This window comes from Archocentrus centrarchus, chromosome 24 (genome assembly GCF_007364275.1).
Source record: "Archocentrus centrarchus isolate MPI-CPG fArcCen1 chromosome 24, fArcCen1, whole genome shotgun sequence".
Lineage (NCBI taxonomy): Eukaryota > Metazoa > Chordata > Actinopteri > Cichliformes > Cichlidae > Archocentrus > Archocentrus centrarchus.
In genome coordinates, this window is record NC_044369.1 from 29,742,425 (window position 1) to 29,766,101 (window position 23,677).

A 23,677-nucleotide genomic window follows, 5' to 3' on the forward strand; every position below is an offset into this window, starting at 1 on the left:
GGTATGTGAATGTGTCTGAAAGGACCTAATTTCCCTTCAAATATAATTTTTACATAACAGTCTTGAGATATAAACATGTTTATTTGCCACGATCTTCATCTTCAAATTAAGAAAGACATCTTGGGATGTGAAAGACATATTGATCCACAAGCAATATGATATGTTATATTGCCTGAGTAGCAGTATCCAAATTTATATAATCTGCTTTGTTCCCTTATATTATACATACTGTTTCTCAAAAGAAGAATGGATGGCTGCTACCTTGGTTTCCAGACTTTAAGTGTTCTGTGACATTAGCTCACCTTACAGTTAATGACCAAGCTTCCATCATCATCTAAATCAGTCACTTAGAGTTTGACTAAGTTAATGTTTTTACCAAAATTACCAGTAAACTTTATCTGACTTGACTCAGAGAGAAATGTTCACAAATAAGGTCCTATATTTACCTTTTATTCACTTCACATTTATTCGCATTATATGGTTTCATTCAGTCATAGGGTGGCCCAGCCCAGTGGTCAAAACAACTGTATAAAACGTAATGCCAGCTTGCTGAACATTGCAATGTTAAAACATTTGGCTGCTATGAATGCATCTTTCATGTTGGTTTAGATCATGTCTAATGTTTTCACTCTCCTGGTTGCACAGATCACATGGTGGTAAAAATGTGGAACTGTCTTCATGTTGGCCTGGTTAAAATCCCACGCAACAATGAAACCACCCTCAGTGTGAGCAGACTGCAACTCACTGATCGTTAGAGAACACTCGTAGCTTCTTTTGTGTTATAGGTCTGGGGGGCAAATACACACAGCAGTGATGGAAACTAAGGTAAACTCCCTGGGCACATAGTTTCATTTTGACTCTCCGTAGTCTAGCTACCAGCCATGCTAAGAACTATAAGAGCAGGTAAAATTTCTTTAAAAAAAAAACAAAAAAACTTTTAGTGTGTCAAAGGACAAAGCAAAAAGGCAGGGGAAAGGATATGTAATAGATCAGGCACAGGCAAAGCTGCACTGGCCAACTCCAGGTCCAGCCAATAGTACTCATCATCGTCCACATCCACAGTTCCCCCCTCCTCCCACCCCTTTGCTCAATGCCCCCTCTGTTCCCCAGCCACGTGGAGAAAGCTCTTGTGGAATTTAGTGTCAACCTTATACGCACTTGTAGCTGCTTTAAACACTCCTCTGGGTGGACCTGAAGCACTCTGTGTTTTCAGTTCTCTCCACTTTCACCTGACAGGACTTAAGGCAGGTGGGTTGAATAGAGGCATTCAGGGAAGATTACAATTTGCTTACAGCACACTGCTAAAACTATTGAGGTCATGACTGGGCTGATTGGACATGATCAGAATTGACTGGCTAGTTCCTTCTGTGCTGCCTGTGCTGTTTTGAGTAAAGCAGCACAGGTAAAAACTTAGCTTTAACTGCATTTTAAACATGTACAGCATAAAGGACAAAATGGTCTGTTGGCCCACTGTGCTGTTGCCCCCCACCCCCACCCCCTGTGTTCCAAGCCCCATGTTGCATGTAGCACAGTGGCCTCATTAAGGCCTACATGGGTGCTGTTCTGCCACTTACTCTAGTTGCAAAGTTGCTAAGAGAGATTTTAGGCATCAAAACTGACAAAGTTTTCACATAAAAAACAAAAAAACTACTAAATGAGAAACAAAATTCAGCTATGCTGACCAATTCAGCCCGCTATTGCTATGACCTGCAGAGATGCTAAAAATGGAACTTGCTAGAAAGTGAGACTCTAAACCTAATAATACAATGATGTTATTAACTGGCATATCCCCCTGCCTCAGGTTCTCTGGTGACTTACCGGAATTCAAGAATTCCAGGCTTGGTTTACTGATCTTGACATATTTTTGCTGCTTGGTTTGGATTTCAGTTAACAGAAAGAGATATTTCTCCCATATTGGCTTCTCTTCATTGGTTCCCTGTTAAATCCAGAATCAAATTTAAAATCTTTCTCCTCACATACAAGGGCTTGAGTTATCAGGCCCCGTCTTATCTTAAAGACCTCATAGTTCCATATCACCCCAATAATGCACTTCACTCTCAGACTGCAGCAAAAAGGGGACCAACACAATATAGGCAGGTGATGATAATGTTATGCTTGATCAGTGTATTTTACAATAATCACATCTGGACAATATCATGTATAACTGCCTGTGACAGATCAGAAACCCTGTATTATCTCCGTAAACATTATGGATTTGTGAATGATCCATAAAATTGTATACTGTTGGATCGTTTCAGATATAGGCCCTTTTTGTCCAGCGTGAACTGACTTGAACTGCATGAACAGGAAGGAAGGTTATTTACACTAAGGTTCAACACTGCTATGATTGTGACCTATCCTCCAAGTCCTGGGGACCTAAAGCAGTTTTTATTTCCATGTAGTTTATGAAATTTATCGTCGTGGAAGATAACTGATGCCACGTCTTTGACACCTTGCATTATCTACAAAAAAACCCCAAGTATGTCAGAAAGTGAACTTTCACTTGCTTTCTAAATCAACTTCCACAAAGTCTAGATTGTGTTAACCCTTGGCCTAACAGGTTTGAGCCATGGATAGCCATGGCTGTGGCTACCTTTGAGAAGCTCACCAGTGTTGTTCTTCTTCTTGTCAATTTCATACTAAGCTTGTATGAAGGTGTTTAATAAGTATTCGTAGCTCAGTTTTCATTAAAAGCAGCAAAGTGAGCCCACACATTCTTCCTATCATTGATCAGAGAACACAGAATGCAACATCAAACACGAAGGATGGACGCTGTGATCGGTAGGGCACTAACTGATCAATTTTCCCAGGCAAATATATGCAAACGTAGCCCCTTAACTGGCCAGGGCCCTGAAGGGCCGTTTGTAGTCCCTTTTATATGGCAGGCTAGACCCTCCCATTTTTATTGACACCTCATTCGGCCAATCATGTAACTGGCTGCACCAAATCACCTGACAAAGCTACGTGACGCCCTCTGAGTATCACTGGCTCTAGCAAACCCATTTCTTAACATGATTGGCCGAATGAGGTGTCAGTCAAAATGGGAGGGTCTAGCCTGCCATATAAAATACACTTCATTCGGCCGGCGGACCAGACGCGGCCAGTTAATAGGCTATGAAATGGGTTTTTCAGAGCCAATAATAACCAGAAGGCGTTACGTAGTTTTTGTCAGGTGATTTTTTTTGCTGCCAGTTAAGGGGTTAAGTAGGATGAAAGTTTTTCATGTTGTATGTAATTCACACCAACAACACCATGTATATTTCACAAATGGCTGTACACAATATCCAAAAGTGTAGTGTTTTGTGTTTTCCAGTAGTATTGGGCAGTGATCAGGTGAAGAAATCTTGACCAGCAGAGTTAAGGATAAAATACAAGAACTAAAGGCTGCATTTCCAACCAATGAACAGTGTGATCTTTACAAACCAAGAAGAAGAAGAAGAAGAAGAAGAAGAAACAGCCTTTATTGTCCCACAGAGGGGAAATTTGGGTGTAACAGCAGCCGCAAGAGGTGTCTGCCTGGCTGATTCAACTATAGCCTGCAGTCTTCCCTTCATACAGAGCTTAGTTTATTTCAGGCCAATGTAATTCTATCCATCAACAATGAGTCTAACTGTAATATATTTCTCTGTGCTGGAATCCTTGGCCTCTGTAAATATTTATCATAGTGAGCCCATGACTCTGGCGGCAGAACTACTTAGCAATGAGAGGTGAAGGATTTTGGGGGGGTTCAAAGATCAGTTGTGGCCAGTTCTGGGAAGGTTGTTGGAAATATGATTCCTGCGGTCCTTGCTCCACAGGCGGGTTGCAGCACCCCAGATTAGCTGGTCTGTTTGTTTACATAAGAAAGGGAGGCCCTGAGACACAGCACAGACCTGTGTGGGGAGGGACGCAGCTACTGGAATGCCTTACATCCTCTTTATGGCCTTCTGACTCTGGCAGAGGCATTTGATTTAGTTGTATCTAACATGCACATACTTGCAGAGATACAGTATGTGTGTCATTTGTTATGGAGATAGTGGGTTTACATGATTCTGTATTGCTGTGGTTAGAAACAGAAATACTTCTGTTTTAATGGAACAAGACATTTAAACTTAGCATTGCTACACTGGTCAGCTTAGCTGTACCATCAGGTTAAAGCTGAACTACAGTGGCGTACATGACAGAAAGCAAATCACCCAACAATCTTAGCCCATCTGTGAAACATGGTGGTGATAATATCATGATTTGTGCCTGTTTGGCTGCAACTGGGTCATGACAGCTTGACATCGCTAACGGAGCAAAGAAGTTTGAATTATACCTTAACGTCTGAACATCAGTCTGCAGTGAACTACTTAGGGTTAGGCTGTATTTTAACCACTAAACAAGTTTCAGAAATTAGAATATTTGCCTTTCAAATCAAGGCTCCCTCATGCATTTGTGATGAGTTCTTCTGGTATCAGAGTTCTATTTGGGTATGGTGAATAGGTCAGAATTCCATATAAAGAGTTAAATGTGAACCTAACCCTAACTTTAAATTGGTCACTAGCAACCTAGCGGATGATAAGAATATAAAACAAATGCCAATTTAACTGACTTTTACTAAGCCTAGGAAAGAATTCTGTCTCTCTGAGCGTAACCAGTCTGTTATTTCTCATCCTACAGGTAGTTTATTTCGGTGACAGCATGAGGTCAGACATGTTCCCTGCCAGCAGTTTTGGGAAGTGGGAGACAGTGATGATAGTGGAGGAAATGGAGGGGGAGGGTGTCCCGAAGAGTGACGCGGCATTGTCCAATGAGGCCCAAGTGGAGCCGCTGGAGAAGAAGGGAAAGTTTGAGGTAAGTTCACAGAAGCAGCAGTTTCCTTCTAGCAGCCATTCCCCATACACACCCACAACCAGCTCTGGCCTGCTGACACCATGTACACTTTGAGTTTGTATATGCCAGCTAAAATCTGCTTAAACTGAATTTTGACTTGACTGTTTCTGCTTTCTTTAAGTACAATTTTATTGATTAATAAAAAAGACATTCTTAAGATCACAATACAATCACTTTTAATTTAGTCAGGACCAGGGTTATAATAGTTTTGGATTTTACATTATAGTTTAGTTTTAGTTAGTTTTACTTTTTTTTCTCTAATTCAGTTAGTTTTAATTAGTTTTCAGAGAGGTTTTGCTCATTTTTATTAGTTTTTATTTTTGGTTCCATGCTTAGTTTCAGTTAGTTTCAGTATTAGTTTTAGTATTTTCATACCTGATCAGGTGCAAGATTCAAGGTGCAAAAGTGACTATTGTGTAATGAAAACTTGACAAAAGATACAGTTTAAAGAAATATAGTCAACAACCAGCTGTTCACAAGACATGCTAAATGTGTGTAATATTAAGGACACACATGAACATCAACAGGGAGAAACAAAGAAAAACATGAACTCCCAAACTCAATAAATTCTACAATAAACTCCACAATAAAGTTCAGCATCAGTGCAGCAGATTAATAACGCCTACATGTGGTGTTAAACAAAAACAAACTCTTTGAAGGAGTCAAAGGTCAAATCCATCTGCATCCTGATGTTCTCACCACCTGAAGCTGCTTCTGTTTTGGAGCTAGCTTGGTTAGATGCTCGCTAATTAAACCTGCAGGGTCTTTGTATATAACCTACGGAAGTGTCCGACCTCATGTCCGCATTTATGCTTGTGTAGCTGGATTGTGTGTGTTAATTACCTTGTGGTCGTGTGCAGGTGTTTGTACTCAAAGAGCCTCCATACGGGACTCTGCCGCTTTCTCTGCAGACCGCAGCCATTACTTTGCGGACCAGCGCGGTGAGCGCACGCACATGCGCACTCACACAGTTGTCCTATGGCGCTCCCAGCTTAAACTCGGAGAGCGGAAACAATGATTTCATATCAATCCACAAGGCTTAAAAAAAAAACCCAAAAAAACAAGTAAATGAAAGTCAGTTTATCGATAATTTCAGTTAGTTTTAGTTAGTTTTGTAAACTCACAATTCAGTTTTAATTAGTTATCGTTTTTTCCTTTTAATTATAGTTTTTATTTATTTCAGTTAACGACAATGTTTTTTCAATTTCAGTTTTCGTTATTTCGTTCGTTTTCGTTAACTATAATAACCCTGGTCAGGACCACTGCGGTCAAAAGATTATTTCCAGTGGCAGTAATATACATTTGGTTTTATGGCTTTGTTCTGCAACCTGCTTGCCTTTTCATTCGCATACACGGAAAGTCAAAGGCAGGAAGAGCAGCAGCAATGGCCCAGCACAGAACAGAGCAGACGACTAATATGATGTAAGTCAGACACGGCATGAAAAGGAGGTGGGTTGCAGAGCGGCTTGCAGATGTGCAGCATCTGTAGACAGGGCAAAGTAGATTAAATAGTGTGCTCTACATGCGACTAACCAGCTAGAAAAGTAGAATGTGACATCAGCTGATCCATGAGCTGATGTAGGCTGGCACGGAGATCAGCTGCTCTAGGATTGCAGCTGAGCTATGCTCAATTTGCCACAAAGTCAGAAAGAATGTATGTGACTGTACACCTAATATTCCATAAATGTTAAGATAGATTTGAGAATACTGCACATCTGTGTTTGGCCTTAAAACAACCATCCATGAACTTGTAAAACAGGTATGCTGAGACAGAGTCATAGTATAAATGTGTTGAAAGGCAATTTATGGAAAATGTCTAGTATTTCACTTCCACCATTTAGAAATCAAAGAGTAAGGAAATGCTGTGAATGATTAAACATCAGCCCTCTTGCTCACAGTTCAGATGAGGACATTAAGCAGCAGGATGTTGTGATCCGCACAGTCAAAAAAATGAGAAGTCAGCATATCTCTTGGCAAGAAACACCAGGATAAAGACTCCTCCTCATTTTTATTTTGAAATGTAGTGCACGGAAGTGAACTTTACTGCAGCAAAGGAAGGAAGAGCAAAATTAGATGTGATTGTTCAAGCAGTCACATTTCCCCAAAACACTCTGATCTAACTTGTTATGCATGAGTCAAAATCATTTCCACCATGCAGCAAAAGCCCACAGATGCACACAAAAACACTTTAATATGGAGGTCAATGCAGATTTACCAGAGACTGTACTGTTTATATATACTAGATGAACATAACTGCTAGATCTGAAAATTATGGCAAGTGTGGAAGTGCCTTAAACTTGCATTTATTGCTAAAAGATGCCCAGTTGTACACAAGTTAAAAACACTCTTCAGCTCCCTTCATCTATGACCTCATTAACACATTCCTGAACAGTCCATGGGTTCAGATCCCAGTTAAATCTCATTGAATACAACATGATGTTCATTTTGTAAATTAAGGCCTCCATTAAAATCAAAAAAGAGTTTAGGGTGGGCTTAGCTTGTGAGTATATAGCATCAGAGTATAGTGTTCCTCTCAGTTTGAATCACTGACCAGCCAATGGGTGCTGTCACGGTAGCTAGGGTGTATGGAGGACCAAAACTGACATAATTATAAATAAAAGCAGAAAAAAAAAGCCCTTATTCTTTTTACATTTCCTCATCTCCTCTTTTTACTTCACTGACTTGACTTGACTTCACTGTATGCATTCCTCTACTAATGGTCAATAAACAGGAAGGAGCAGGATCCATGTGCAGATCGATTGTGCATGCCTGCGCTTTTGACTTCATTTTAGCAGCCCCAAAAAGTTCGGCAATCAAGGCATCAGTGGGCAGCAAATATCCAGGTCTCCCAACAGTTTTTGTGTGGTACACAGACTTGTGCAAGTGACACGCCACCTCCTCCAAAATCTGGAGAACTAATGGATCAGCTTCATTATCCGTGTTTGCAGCTAAATGGAGTAGCCTCTCATTCAAAATATCTACATGAAACAATAAATAGTCATCACTGAGAGTATTGCTTTCAGCTAAGGTAGCAAGGTGACTTAATTCTTCTGCAATTGTCTGAGACATCTCTGCGAGGGCTTCACTTCCTCTAAAATTAGGCATTCTCCTGAAACGGCCAAAAGGAGAGGAGCTGGAGCAAGAAGGCAGCCCTCCTCATTTGCATAATGAGGCAGAAATGCATTCGGTAAAGTGAAAAGAGGAGATGAGGAAATGTAAAAAGAACAAAGGCTTGCATAAGGAAAAGGCAAAACAAATATATGTATTTGTTGACGAAAACGCATGTGTAAGAAAACGAAAAAGAAAATATATACACTATATATATATATTTCTGCTTTTATTTTTAATTATGTCCGTTTTGGGCCTCCATAAGGGCGATCTTTTATATTAAAATGTAATTGATCAACACACGCACGCACACGCGCACACACACACATCAAGCATGTGGTCGTCCTGCATCCTGCTTCTATTCAGGTACCATGCTCACCTAAACCACACAGAGCATTATCAGTACTAGCAAACCCCCACACGGCATGCAGGAGATGGGGAACATACATACATACATACAAACGCCACCATCGTTATAGTATGATGACTGAAAACTTGGCTAACACAAACTGTCCTTCTGAGTACTCGATATGAGAAAGGACAATTTCAGACTTGATTCCCCCAACAGTTTCTTTATGGTAAAAATGTAATTAAAATAGAAGTATCAGAAATATTGGTGTGCTTCGCCTAATGAAATAAGCATCACTGACACAGATGCAACCTCAGCTATGATGAGAAACTGCCTCTTCCTGTGGTTCACACTTTTTATCAGCATTATCACAAATACATATCTGCTCTGTCCAAATACCACACACGCTTACTACCACAAAGATCAGCATCAAGTAGTGTGAAGGCTGCATAGTATTTTTCATCTTGTTTCAGCATTGTTTTTTAGAATATTGCACTTAATATTTCCCCATCTTCATAAATCCTTTTCAAATATTATATTTATATTTATCTATATCATAAGCGTTTTCATGTTTTTCCCCCCTCCTGCTCAGTCTCTGTTATGCAACATTTCCTGATGACATTAGCTGATATTGTGCAATCTCAGGCTCATGAGATCACTGTGTTATCACATACTTTTTTTTTTAAAACACCACCAATGTTGCGTTACTCATGAGTGATTATGAGTAACTCAGCAGGAGATTGATTGGTAATAGTGACTGATTTCAGTTCTGAAGAAAAACACTCATAGCTGCTTGGCTTGAAGCCAGTTTGCTGAGAGTAATAATTCCCACGTATAATCAGGTCTGTACTTGTCTGAAAATGAACGCACAGTTACATAGTTTGGCTTGTGTATCGACTGTCTCAACAGGAGCAGGGCATGAAGTCACCCTCTGCTGTGTCCAGCCAGTGGGGCTCCTACTTTGTTGACATGCACAAAAGTGGAGGAGGGGATGAGGAGACCCAGAAGCTGACCTGGTGCTCCCACTGCATTCACAAATATAGCACCATGGCTATCCCGAGTGTGGAGCACATAGCAGGTATGTGGAAGGAGGCGAAACGATGGACAGACATTAGAAAGCGATATGAAATACAAAGCAAATGATAATAAGCGCAGGTTTAGATTCCACTGTGGTGCAGGAACAGCCCCCCCCCCCCCCCCCCCCCCCCCCACACACACACACACACACACACACACACACCAGTGCTTTTTTTTTCTTACACTGCTGTGCAAAAGTATTGAGCCACCCCTCATTCATATTTTGCTTCCAAGGAGCTAGATTTTGTTGTTATTTTTTAAAAATGGACTTTCTGAAGGACATTGGCTGCCTTTTCACTCATTTTCATTCCAGTCCTTGTAAATGATAATTTTCAGAGGAATGTTTTTGTTTGTTTCTTAAGCCACTTAATAGTGACTTCTGAATCACTCAAGCATAAAAAAGGCACCTCACTAAAGAGATGAACCAGTGTTGTCTACAAATAAAAGACAAATTAGCATAGAACCCATTTTAAATTGTATCTTTAGGCACTTTATTACTAGCAGCCTTTCACAAAAACACAGAATTTTTCCCATTTCTTTAATACAAACTTTGAAAAACTGGATGAGTGGAGGACAAAAAAAAAGAAGTAGCAGTATCTTAAAGTCATGTCCATAAGAAAGAGGAAAAAATCCAGCAAAGTCGTGACACATCCATTGAATCTCAGGAGAGAGTGAGTGTCTACAGTCATCAGTGAAACATGGTGGAGATAATTTCATGGTTTGCGGCTCTGTGTTGGGGATCTTGTCAAAATGGATGGAATTATGAACGCAGAAAAGTACTATCAGTTTTGACATGCAATAACATCTGGAAAGCATCTGATTGGCAACAGCATGAGGATAATCACACACTGGCGATGCAGTAAAAGCATACCTGAACAGAAAACAATGGAACACAATCAATCATGGATTGGCCACCCGAGACCACAGTATTACTGAAGCAGAGTGGGATCATCCTGACAGAGAACAAAAGGCAGCCAACATCCAAAGAAGAGCTTTGAATGTCCTTCAAGAAGCCCGGAGAACTGTTTCTGAAAAGTGCTTAAAGACATTATAAGAAAGTTGCCTAAAAGAGTTCAGGCTGTGTTGATTGAACTTGTTAGCATTGTACAAACTCTTTTTATTGGCCATGACTGCAGCTAATGATGGAAAAACTGAAATTTCTTCTTTGTTTCAACAAGTGTGAGAAACTATGTGAGATAAAGCAGTCATCTGTTTTATGCAGCAGCAGCAGCAGTTCCCATTCCTGGCCCTAACTGATGCTTTACTTCATCCAGATCTCTCCATAACCAGGCTGACATCATGTAGTCTGAACCCAGCATAAACAGTTTTGTGTCATATTCACCACTGCGCGTTTCAACATATTCCCACTGCGAGTTTGTTTTTTACTTACCAGCATAGTGATACCCCGCCCCCAAAAAAAAGCAAAACAAAAAAAACAGGTATAGATAAACTATGTGCCAGTGCAATGTACATATACACATATGATAAATACAGGTTTGATCAGCGCATGCATGAGAATCAAACTTCTGGTGTTAAAGCTGTAAAAAACAACAAAAAAACATCCACAGCTTATGAAAAAATTCTCACATCAGACATCTCCCATCACTCGACTTCATCAGAGAAACATTCACACAAATCCAAACAGGGACTGAAGCCGACACAGATGTGGAGCCAAAGTTAAAATAGCTTTTAATAAGCACCAGTGTGCTGCGGAGCAGGTCCTGGGAAAAATGGTCCCTATTGTTGTGATCTGTGTTTTCCTCATCAAAGTGCAGACGTTGACAAAGGTTGCCGAGAAACGTACTTTTTGATGTGTTCGATTTGACCAGAATTCCACTATTGATGTTATCCTGGCGTATCCTGTGATCTTCCTGTATGATCTACTTGGAACGATTTGTATTGTGACGGCAAAAAAACCACAACATTGTTTAACTGAATCTCATGTCTGGCCAGAGTTATGGTCTCTCAGAACTAGTTCTTAAGAGTTTCTTGTCCACCGCATCTGGAATCCATTGTGTTTATTCTCATTCTCAATGGGAAAAAGTCAGCCGTCATATCAAGGGAGACGTGGTTATGATGGCACACATTTTCAGACGGATTCTACAGGGAGACACTACACAATGTCACAAGTCTGAGTAACAAAGGGAAAAAAAGAGAGCTAGAATTAGGAGTACAATACCTGGCTCCTCTCTCACCTCACCACACCACTGGCCAATGTGAAAGCCAGATCATCACTTTTGTAAAGTTAAAAAGACAGAAATCCCATATTGGATAATGGGGGTGTCCATGTTATAGGCCATCTGGCATGAAATTTGAAAGAACAACTTAAAGAAACACAATTTGCTTCTATACCATGGACTATATATAGAAGATGGGATAACCGTACATAGTGAAAAGGGAAGCAAGTGCAGTTGTGCCTTACATCTGCATTCTTTCTAATGGCCAGCAGGCAGCGACTCCCCTGCTGGTTGGAAAGAATAAGTATAGGTCTCTATGGAAAGATTACCCTTCAGCTCCCTTGCTGTATGACCTCAGTAAACTCTTTCGTGATGAGTGTTTGGGCTCAGTAACTGGTTTCAAGTCTTACTGAATACAGTATGTTGTTTATTTTGTAAACTATGGAACCCATTTGAGTCAAAAAGTATGATAAAGCCCGGTATGTGATAGAGCTAGCCTGTAGGTCAGGGAACGTCAATTGGCGGCAGGCGGGCCACATCCGGCCCACCAGAGCTTTCCACAAGTACTGCCACAGATGCTATATGCCAGTCAATCATGTTGCATCATAACTTGTTAAATACCCATGTTTGACTAGTCTCAATTATCAAAAGCCCCCAAACGCCACTTTCCATTGCCCATAATTGCTTCCATGTCCTTAGAACCAATCCGAATGCAAGATCAGACCATGTGACTTAAAGCGTTTTCTGGCTGCACTGAGGAGCTGGCTTTTGTTGGTGGTGATCAGATTGTAAACACAGTTGAAGGTGAGTCTAGCGTTGTTTTGTGTAGAAGAAATGCTCAGCGATCAAACTTGGCTAACTAAAGGAAGTAAAAGTTGTAACGAGATTTCTGTCAGTGAACCTGTGGAAGGATCATTACTGGCTGCTGAGCGTACTCCCCGGCCTGCACGGGGCTCCTACTCCTGCTGTGAGGGTCTCTCACACGGTCTGCTCGGGGGGACAGGACGGGTAGGTGGCTCAGCATGCGTTCACAGCCCCCCATATTCGTCCGTCCCTCAGTTGTCACGAACCTCGGAGCCTAGTATCTATTATTCTGTTATTGTTAAAATAAATGTGCTGCCATTTTGTGCCATTGCAGTTGCACTGAGTGAATCTATGTAGAAATCTTTTTATCATAGTCTGATATTTGGGCCTTTTGCCTTCATTCACACTGGGCAGAGGATGAACTGAAGATTTTGCTGGTTTTGCCTCAAAACAAAATATTATTTATTTAAAAGCTGGTAAATTACTATATTTAGATTTTTGAAAAAAAAGGCACGGCACCCACTGCCTGTGAAATGATTTTACTAAAATTACTAAGATCCAGATAAAAAAAAAAGCTCTTTTAAAAGAAAAGTGTCCAGGTAGATTTAAAAGGTTTTGCATCTGAACTCTTCATGTTTCTATATTCATTAAAAAAAAAATCTACAAAAAAGCAGATTGTGCAGAAATAAACTTGTTGCTCTCATATAACATTTTATAATTTCCCATTCTCATTATGTCTATAATAAGCACAACTGCACACAATAGCAGTGTCTCCATAATAACCCTCAATATAACAGAGAAGAACATGTAAATGCAAGACTTGCACATCACATCATTAAAAATTGTATAAATTTGAAAGGAAAATTGATATATCAGATGATAATATATGACTTAGGATACAATATTAATTTGATTTTACTTTATGAGAGCATCTGGCCCTCACACTGTCTGCTGAGAAAAATTCCGGCCCTTGGAGAAATGTAGTTGATGACCCCTGCTGTAGGTGATGATGTGGTTGCTGTGCCAGTTTTTCATGCATAAAAGCCCACACCTGTTTCTCCATGAAGGAAAATGTATTCAGAATTTCAAAAGTCTTTTTAATTATAAACTTTTTCAAAAAATTTTCCAGAACATGTGAAACTGTGACACTGTGTCACGCTGGGTTCTTATGAAACAAATCAAGATTGAGACTGGAAGACTGAAATGTAGACTTTTTAGATTTTATGCAAGAGGTCAAAAAAATTCCATTAACCCGAAGTCTTCATCAGTAAATAATCTAACCCGAAGTCCCAACCATATACTACTGGAATATGAGGTTTTGGGCTTTTTGAATCTTGGTCTTGGGAAGCAAAAAATGATTCTAACTCTTAAATTTTTTTTTCTCATCCTCTAAAAGTTATAGGATTAGGGTTAGGCTAAGCCTGAACCCAGTGTTAAGATGCTGCCAGTTCACCCAGGTGTACATGTAGTAGGGATGAATTTAGGTAGGGAATTTTTCATTCTTCAAGCAGGGATTTCCTGTTACCTTTCACACACAGTTCTGAGTGCAACACCATGAATGCAGTCTAAAAATATACTTTATAATCCCTGTTGACTAATTAACATGCTTTTCTGCCAGGTGTAGGATACAGATTTGTGCCCACGTATTGCTGCCATTCTGAAAATGTATGCCATCACACTATTATATAACGCTTCATCCAAATTAGCTCTATTCAATTCAATTTTATTTATATAGTGCTAAATCAGAACAACAGTTATATTGTAACTGAGAGCAAACACTTCATGACAGTGAGAAGGAAAAACTCCCTTTTAACAGGAAGAAACCTGGCAGACCCAGGCTCAGGGAGGGGCAGCCATCTACCCTGACCAGTTGGGGCTGTGGGGTGGGAGACAAGACAAAAACATGCTGTGGAAAAGAGCCAGAGGTTAATACTAATGCTCCGGTTCTAATACCATGTTATTTTATTTGCTCTGTAGGAATGTCACGCTGTGTCACGCTGGGTTCTTATGAAACAAATCAAGATTGAGACTGGAAGACTGAAATGTAGACTTTTTAGATTTTATGCAAGAGGTCAAAAAAAATTCCCTTTCTCTTTGCAGGCCTATAATTTATGACACTTTAATACCAGTGTTGTCTGTTCGGAGATAAAAAACATTAAAAATCAAACACTGTCCAACATTCTCTGGACTGAGCGATTGATACCTGCCAACACAAGATCACTTGCAGTTGACTTCCCTGTTTGATTTTCCTCTTTCTAGATCTCCCTCTGGATTACAAGTTCCCCAGGTTTTCTCCTGACAAGCCCTGCACCATCGGCTACTACCCCAGACCCCCAGATTCTTTGCTGAAGAGGTGCGAAAGTCTGTCATAAAAAAAAAGAAAAAAGAGAAAAAAAAATGTCCTCCCTTACCCCTTCTCAGGAGAGGAATGTGCCTCCATTTATGCCCGTAGTTTCCCACTTGACCCCGCCATCATCTATGGAGCACAGAAAGCATCCACGCTTCATCCTTTCAGAGAAACCATGTGAATGTAAGCCACAGTATCTCTCTGTAATAATGCATACATTTGAACATTGTTTTGTGGTTTAGTGTATGTGGAAATACGACAAAATAAGTGTGTGCGTGTGTATGTATCTGCATACAGTAATAATACAGTGTTCTTGTTTTATGTATGTGAGGCCTTCTATTATTTTCCTTGGTAAGTTGTTTAAAAATCTGAAAACTTCAAACATTTTACCCTCTTTTTCCTGAAGTGATTACCTCAAGAATGTGATTGACTGTAAGCAAAACAGGAGTACCTATCCCTAAAGATCTGTTGGAAATATTGTGTGAGTATTTCTGTACAATAGTATTATTGTGTGGTCTTCTCTTTTGGATATGGTTTAATTGTATGCATTTTAGTAATCTTAACATGAGATTTAAGGTCCGTTGTTCCTCCTGTGTCAGTTTAGTGGAAGGTGTTACTCTTCAGGTCATTGTTGCTAAAGAACTTGCACAATACTGTCCTTTGTGATGGCTGTTTCTAAAAAAGCATAACTTTGGGAAACGATAATAATATGATCGATGAAGACTATGCTAGATGTTCTTTGTATTAATTTTGGTGCAAAGGTGACATGTGCTCTTTGAGTGATTGTGTAAAAATGTTGACTACTTGTACTTCATTCATATTCAGATTGAGATATGCTTTAACCGACTTCTGAATGGTTATTTTGTCGGTGTGCATAGACAGGTTGTGCCATAATATTTGAGGAACACTCAGTTTGGGAAGAGTCCATGAAGTCACAGAAGATTGGTATCAGGTTTATCTTTGTGGATCCAGGAAGTGTTTAGCATAGCTTAGCACCAAGAGAGAACTGCAGGAAAAAAAATACCCTCAGTGCAGAACAGTGCAGACCGAAGACTTTAATAGTCTGAACGGATAAGCAAGACCCCGTGAACCTAATCTTGCCAGGGCTAAAGTCTATTCAGTAGAACTTGCACTCGGTTCAGACTACTGATACATGAAAATAGCCGGACTAGAAAGATGCGGCATCCAAACCAACAGTTGATCTTTCAACCCATCTGCAAATGCTGCATCTTGAATGTTTCACAATACCTTTTAGATTTTATTTTTAACCTTATCTTCTGTCATGTGACAGACTCTGTAACGTGTCCGTGATGTTGACCAATAGCCCAAAGCGCCCTTCTGATTGTAACAATGCAAAAACAAGCTAAAAGATAGAAAACCCATGCTGTTCTTTTGGTATGATCTATGAACGCACTTGTTGCTTTTGTTAGCCTTGTTCACGATTCAAAGCACCATTCAGTCATAGCACCATTATTTCTGTTTCTGTTCGGGTGCGAGTTAAAGGGTCGCCACTGAAGGGGATAAAAGCCAAATGTAAATCAGCTACAGTATAGTTTTCACTTTTCACAGTGTTCCATGAACACTATTATTGCACCTGGAACCTTTGCACAGAACTTTTCTATCAATAGTGCCAAATCCAGAATTCTTCCTTGTCTTCTCTCAGATGATTTAGTGTAATGTGTGCAGCACAGTTAGCTAAGTTACTCCATTTGCATTCATCATTTGCACAATTAATGTAGTTAGCATTGCTAAAGGGCAACCAGTAGAATGGAGTGGAATTTACAAATTAGCCCTGCTGGGTGAACTTTAATTCCTTAGCCCAGTATGTTTCTTACCAAAAAGTAATTTCTTGTGTGTGCTAAGATGGGCCCAAGATCCCAGACCTGTCTGTGCTAACCTCACAAAGATGGTACTGGTCTAAATCTTCTTAACTGGCTTTGATAAAGTTATTGAACTTCACTATTTTAATCTCAGAGAATATCCACATTTTTGTCATAATTTTATCACTTGAGTTTTATTTATACAGTAACATTGGGCCCTGTATTTAGTCTGATAAGGCTCTGTGATAATGACACATAAACCGGTGCTGTGCTAAGACGGGCCTAAGATCCCAGACCCGTCTCTATGCTAACCTCACAAAGATGATACTGGTCCAAATCTTCTTACCTGGCTTTGATAAAGTACTCAAACAACAGGATTTCCCAAATGGCAAAGTGTTCCTTTACAGTGACCGTCATCTCACAAGTGAAGACAGAATATTTTGATAATAAACAGCGTCCAGCTGGCAGCATGTAACGTGAGATTGGTCATCCAAAGTGAATTATTACTTGTGCTGTGTGTGCAAGTGTTTTATGCATACAGCTGTAGTGATTGTACTCTTCTTTTCTCATCCGACCAGGAAAATTTGACATGCACATTTGCCTTATGTTGGATTCATTTGTGGTCTTAAAACCACAGGGAAAGTTCAATTCTGTGTTCAAGTGTTGGAAATACTGTCAAAGAAATAAAAATGTTCTTTGATTTTCTTACATGAAGTTGTTTGAGATTTCTTTGCAAACTGCAGATTTTTACTGCACAAACTCTACACTGATCATTGAGTCTGGTTCAAAAAGAAACGTGAAGCTTACTTTGGAATAAATATTCATGAGCAAGACAGAATCCCAAAATCAACATGTTATCAGAAGCATCGACTTTGAAAAGACATCGCTGTGACTTGAGTCAGTCTATCCATTGAGCTCAAATCAACACAGGTTACTTATTTTTTCAGTGCATCAGAAACAATAAAGCAGGTGCAAGGATTTTACAGATTACGTATGTGACGTGCAAAGTTTGATCCATATACTGCACATAAGGGATGGATGTAGAGTTGACCATTGGCAGGTGATTCCATTAAAATGCTCCAAACAGCACAACAGGGCCAAATGAGTGACAACTCCCATCTGTGAGGAACAGCGGACAGCAGTTGGTTACTACTACTTAATGGCATACCTGTCAGTCCAAACCTTACCACTATCCATATGGTTAGTTAGCCACACAGTTATGAAGAGGAAAACCATTCATAGAGTCCAGGCTGTAATCTTGATTTTTAATGTTGTAAAGTTGTTTTTTTAAATGAGGATTGACTCGCTTTTAAAGCCTGACTAAAAACTTGAGTTTAAATTTACAGAATGTGTTAGTATCTTCCTGGCAAATTTATAACTTTGTTGGTGGCAATTAAACTTGCTTGGTTGGTCTTAAATGTACTATTTTAATCTCGGAGAATTACCCACGTTTATCACTTGAGTTTTATTCATACAGTAACATTGGGCCCGGTGTGGAGTCCTATAGGGCTCTGTGCTAGTGACACATAAACCTGCGCTATATCCTGTGCAGCAGCGGCTCCGGTTTGGAGCTTCTCTCTCAGCCACGGCTCCTCGGTCCTCTTTAAGCTCCTCTTCCTGCTGCCCCTCCTCATTCGCCAGCATGACGCTCAGTCGGCGCTCGCACATACCTCCCTCCGCTCTCTAACTGTGTTTCCCCCTGAACAAAAGCTCATACAAACCTGCCTTTCAACCATCTTAATAATCTTTTTGAAAGCTGCCGCTGTGAGATGACAGCTGGAACAACGGGGATACGGACCGTGAGCGCCGCTTCTGACAGGTAACGACTCCCCCGCCCCTCCTTGACTGCTCCTTAAGTCTTTTCGTGGGCTACACGCGAACAAGGCTACATTGTGTGTGGATTTGGATTATCAATAATACCGATAACGAATATCTTTGCCGCTGTTTTGATGGAGGGCGTTTCCTTAAACCAAAGCTGCCGGTGTCGCCTGTTTTTTGTGGCTTAATGAGACGCAGAAACTTAATGGGCGAGAAGTTAGCTTCAAGTTTTAAACGTCGCACTCTAGAGTACGACCACTGCGGTTTACCTCCGCATAACCCCGGGACAATGGCGAATAACAGTTATTACTATTTTCTAATTATTTATTGAACAGCACGGCATTACTGGAGTACTTCATACTTGGAGTTCACGAGATTTGAGACCGAGCTAACGTCCAGATCTTTGGCTGTAATGAAATGTAAAAAAAAAAACTGTCTAATAAATACAAGAACATGCCAAAGATATGAGCCGGTGGAAAATTACAAGCTGGTATTTGGCAGCGTTTTATCTCTACAGTGAGAGGAGATGCTGTCAAATACCAGAGGTGAGCAAAATATGAGCAGCAGAAGCCAAATGTTCACTAAGAACACTCAGGTCATTGCTTTCCTGTGAATTTGGAGAGTTAAATGTAACGCTGGTTTCAGACTAAAGTTCAGGTATTTTCCTCTTAATTTAAACAGTAGGTATTGATATTAATAATCGGCCCACGTGCCGCTTCCTTTTAAATAAGTAGATTGGACAGTTTGAAGTTGTATGATTTGAACTGGAAATAGGTCAAATCACCACAAAAAACCCCCCAAACAAATTCTGTTTATAATCTGTGCTGCAGACATGACAGGTGACTCTTTTTGGTGTGAGGGGGACTTGGAGCCCCTTTGTTAGATGAATCTGGCCACTTCCAAAGGCCTTGAAGCAGTTACACCATCACTTCAAAGTGGTTTTTACTATCTATCCATCCATCCATCCATCCATCCATCCATCCATCCATCCATTCATCCATTCATCCATCCATCCATCCATCCATCCATCCATCCATCCATTCATCCATTCATCCATCCATCCATCCATCCATCCATTTCATCCATCCATCCATCCATCCATCCATTCATCCATTCATCCATCCATCCATCCATCCATCCATTCATCCATTCGCTTCTGCTCATCCTATTCAGGGTTGCAGGGGGGCTGTAGCCTATCCCAGCTGTCACAGGGCGAGAGGCCTTTTTACTATCCACTAATCTATCAATTTAATCTATAATCTGTTGTTATTACTTGCTTTCTCCCTCAAATTAATCTACAATGATAGTAAACAGAGAGGAAAGGCAAGCACGTCTGAAAAGCTGCAACCATGACACGTTTGGCATATTTGGACTCTAAGTAGAAAATGCACTGGTTTTTAAAATAGTGTAGTTTTGCTTGCAGGTTGTTTAAGATTAACATAAAATATAACTAAACAGGCCTGTGACAGCTGGGATAGGCTTCAGCACCCCCCTCAACCCTATATTGGATGAGTGATTAAGAAATAAAATATCTTTATAATAATAAAATGTAAAAGTATTATTGGGCTAGACCAGATTACTTTAAAACGCTTTCAATTACAGAACACAGATTACATAAAAATGCGTTACAAAATTGCCCCCCACCAAAAAAAAAGTAATGCTTTAAAGAAGTAATCAAAGATGGTGTCAGATTAACCAAGTCAGGAAGACAGAGCTCAGCTGCAGCCCCAGCAGATGAGCTCATCTCAGTGTAAACTCATCCTACATTAGCTGATGGCTTAGCTGATCATTTTTTACACATTCAGCTGGTAAATCTCACATGGAGCGCACTGTTTAACCTGCTTTAGCCTGTATACAGCAGCTGTGTTCCTGCAAGCTGCTTTGCAACCCTCCTGTGTGTTCAAGTCAAGTTTATTTATATAGCACATTTAAAACAACAATGTTGACCAAAGTGCTGCATATTAAAGTATATAGCACCAAGAATTACACTTAAATCAGAAAATCTGCACAAATACAACATTAAAAGACAATAAACAAGATAAAATAAATGTAAAAAATACTATAAAAAGCAATCGTCATTAATGCCAGCTGTGTTCTGTGCTTTGGTCCTGCTGCTGCTCTCACAACACAGTCAAATGGAAATTGCTACAGACAGAATTAGTGGTGTTTAAAACTTAAATATCAATATTGTGTCAGTAATAAACATAACAGTAATATTTCTTTTTGTTTAATTTGCCAAAATAAAAATACAAAACACAGTAAATAAACATATATATAAATTAAATTATGCATCCAGTGAATTTATTGAAAACTCTGAGGCTGATTGTTGAAGTTATGTCAAAACGAAACAAAAACAACAGTCGCAGTTTCACTGCGATGAACAAGTCCAGAGTTTTCTCTTCTGGTTGGTCCTTGGTGAGTCTTCCACCTTTGTGTTCACCACAGAGGAATGTGACGCCTCCTAAGGTCAAATGTCAGAATTAACTCCAGGAGACCCAGTTTTACATTCCGGCTTGAGTTTTCTTTTTTCTGTAACATGCACGTTCATGTCCAGCCTGTCAGATTGGACTCCAGTCTAGACGTCTTTTAAATCACTACCAAATGCTTTTCCACTGGGCCTTTACCAAAAGCTCCTCTAAGGTCATGGAATTTACTCATGTTTGGAGCACAGTCTCCTTGCAAAGCACAGCACTTTGGTTTTGAGCTTGTTTCAGTGAACCAGACGAACGTTACTGCAGTAATGGGCTATTTATAACCTCCAGGGCCTGCTCCTCTGGCCTGACCTGGGTGTACATGGCAAACTTGTTTCACAATAGCAACTCAGACGTAAATCCTGGGAGGTTAAAAGATGGTAACACTGTATGCAGAGGCATAAAAGAGATTTTAGACTATTCCTAAACTGTGAAGTCCTACTCTATCAGGCAGCACTGATCATTTCTAAACTGTGCTACTCCTCCATCAGTATGGAAAGGCCTACAGCTGTATCTAATTATTCAAGGAATGCTGGGCTTTTGTAAGGAAAAACTCTGCAGAATATGGGCTGGCTTTCTCAAATCTTTCTCCCCCTGTTTCCCGTCTTCCCCCTCCTCAGCTGAGCTCCTGCCACAGCCCAATCTCTGATGAGAGGATGAGAACCCACACCCGCGGGGCCCCCACTGTCTTCTTCATAAGCCTTCTCTGGCCCCTGCTCTCTCTGGTAGCCACAGCTGAGGTTGACCCTAGCGGAGGAATCCCCTTCATGGGGGGCAACTACAATGGTCATCCCATGCTGTACTTCAGCCGTGGGGATGTGGAGCAGTTGCAGTATGCAGCTGCAGGGACTCACCGTGAAATGGCAAGGCGGATCCGTGAGGCCGGGGAGACCATGCTAGAGCACCCGGAGGTGTACCTGCCCCCCTGGAGCCCAGCCGACTTCAGCGCCCGCTGGAATGAGGTTTATGGAAACAACCTGGGTGTCCTGTCCATGTTCTGCCTGCTGTACCCTCACCGGGCCGGGGCCCTCGACCTGGTCAAGGACTACATGGAGAGGATGGCAGCCCAGCCTAGTTGGTATATTTTCTGTCTTTTATTACCTCATCTTTTTAACTTGACACATGGAAAGTTACAGAAACTTTCTGTTTACAGTTTACAGATGGTACTTGGTATCCACCCCCACATCTTCATCAACACAGCATTAATGCTAAAGCCTTGATGTTAGAGGCTCTTTAGCCAAACCCCTCACTGGAGTGTTCTGGTCCTTCTCTGTGGAAAGACCTTTGGAAAAGATGCATTGTGGGCCGATAAGTCTAGTCCAGGAAATATGCTTAGCAGCTGTTTGCCCAAACAACTCCCACCCCTCCCCCCATGTCAGAGGAAATGAAATATTCAGATGTGTGCTGAATAGTTCAGGCCTGGGTTGTGACTGAAGCTCAGGGTCCAGGTGACCTGATGGGGACTGCCTCCACACTTTTCTAATTGTAGTTTGTTCTACTTTGTACTGCATTTCATCAATAAGCTGCTCGTTTCCCATGCTTTCAGCTTGGTAATCCAGCTCTGGCAGCTGGTTTAATGCACACTTCATCGTAGAGAATATGTATATGTTAGCATCAGTTTACACAAGGCTAAGTAATTCTCAGGGACTGTGACATGAGCTTTTGCCACCTTCATCTAGAACTTATGATAATCTGGTTTTGACATGTAAACCTGTGTAAATAGCTGAACACAGCTGCAGAATATACACAGCTGATCCTATGATGTTCATATCAGGGTTTTAATATAGAGTGATTTTAGTTTTGCTGCATATCAGCACTTTAATGTCAAATTAGATACAAATGTGTGAAGATGACTATCTCGCTAAGGCTCTGGCATTTTTAAAAATAGCATCCGTCTTCATTTGCAAAGGAAACCACAGCACTGAGCTGTTTCTATCAACTCTCAGTATAGTGTATGTTGTCAGATTTGAGGATATGGTGCTAAGTACTTTAGACTGTAAACCCTGGGTTCGATGTTTAAGCGAATACCATTTTGTTGGTATGGCTGGTGATAATCACCAAAAATGGATACCTTTAACTTGTAATTTTAAAAGAGACGTTTAAGGGACGTAGTACTTGTATCGATTCCTTTGGTCATTAATTGAAGATCCCAGTTGTAATACACAATGTACCCTACTGGGTTCACAGCTACCGGCGGCTGATCATTTAACCTCAAACCTCTGCCTTCATAGTAATTATTTTATATTTTACAGAAAGATCTAGATGTGTATCTATTCTGTATATAACACAGGAATGATTAACAACACCCACAAACCTTTAAAATGAAAAATAAAGTTTTACATAAAATTTGGCAGAACTTCCCGTACGGGTTCACGTAGTTCTGATAGTTGCCAAAAACGTCTTCAGCTAAACAGAATGAATCGTCGTCTGTGATATTTAAGGACTTCTTCATTCCATATTTAGTGGTAAATCGGAAAAAGAAAAGTCTGTTGTGGATACAAATTGTGGTGACTGTTGCATTCAGGCAACGTACACTGAACATGACGTGAAACAAATGCAAAGGACGGACATATTGCATTCTCGGCTAGATGATAAAATGAATGTAATATTTCTAAAAAAAAATTAAAAAGTGATTCATAATAAATCTTTTTTTAAAAACATATGATAATTGCTGTATGTGTGACGAACCGATAGGATACACACAGACGTATATACACTACGATCACTATAGAAAGATATATCACTAGAACTTTATGTACATGCACACTAATTTGGATAAAGCAACCACTTTAACTGTTCCATTCAAATTTTAGGCTGAAATTGAAAACTTCAGCCTCTTCCATGTGGTTGAC

At 40.3% G+C, this 23,677-nt stretch overlaps 2 protein-coding genes across 2 annotated transcripts in view; both read left to right on the forward strand.

The window, feature by feature from the left end:
- Positions 1–17,191, forward strand: part of nt5dc1 (5'-nucleotidase domain containing 1) — an 81,059-nt gene extending 63,868 nt beyond the window's left edge. The window contains exons 10-12 of the mRNA XM_030721010.1: positions 4,642–4,815; positions 9,221–9,389; positions 14,629–17,191. Coding sequence (XP_030576870.1) covers positions 4,642–4,815; positions 9,221–9,389; positions 14,629–14,741 — 456 coding nt within the window. The 3' untranslated portion in view covers positions 14,742–17,191. The remainder of the gene's footprint in view (positions 1–4,641; positions 4,816–9,220; positions 9,390–14,628) is intronic.
- A 957-nt stretch (positions 17,192–18,148) lies between these two features.
- Positions 18,149–23,677, forward strand: part of dse (dermatan sulfate epimerase) — a 34,310-nt gene continuing 28,781 nt past the window's right edge. The window contains exons 1-2 of the mRNA XM_030721006.1: positions 18,149–18,355; positions 21,446–21,903. Coding sequence (XP_030576866.1) covers positions 21,482–21,903 — 422 coding nt within the window. The 5' untranslated portion in view covers positions 18,149–18,355; positions 21,446–21,481. The remainder of the gene's footprint in view (positions 18,356–21,445; positions 21,904–23,677) is intronic.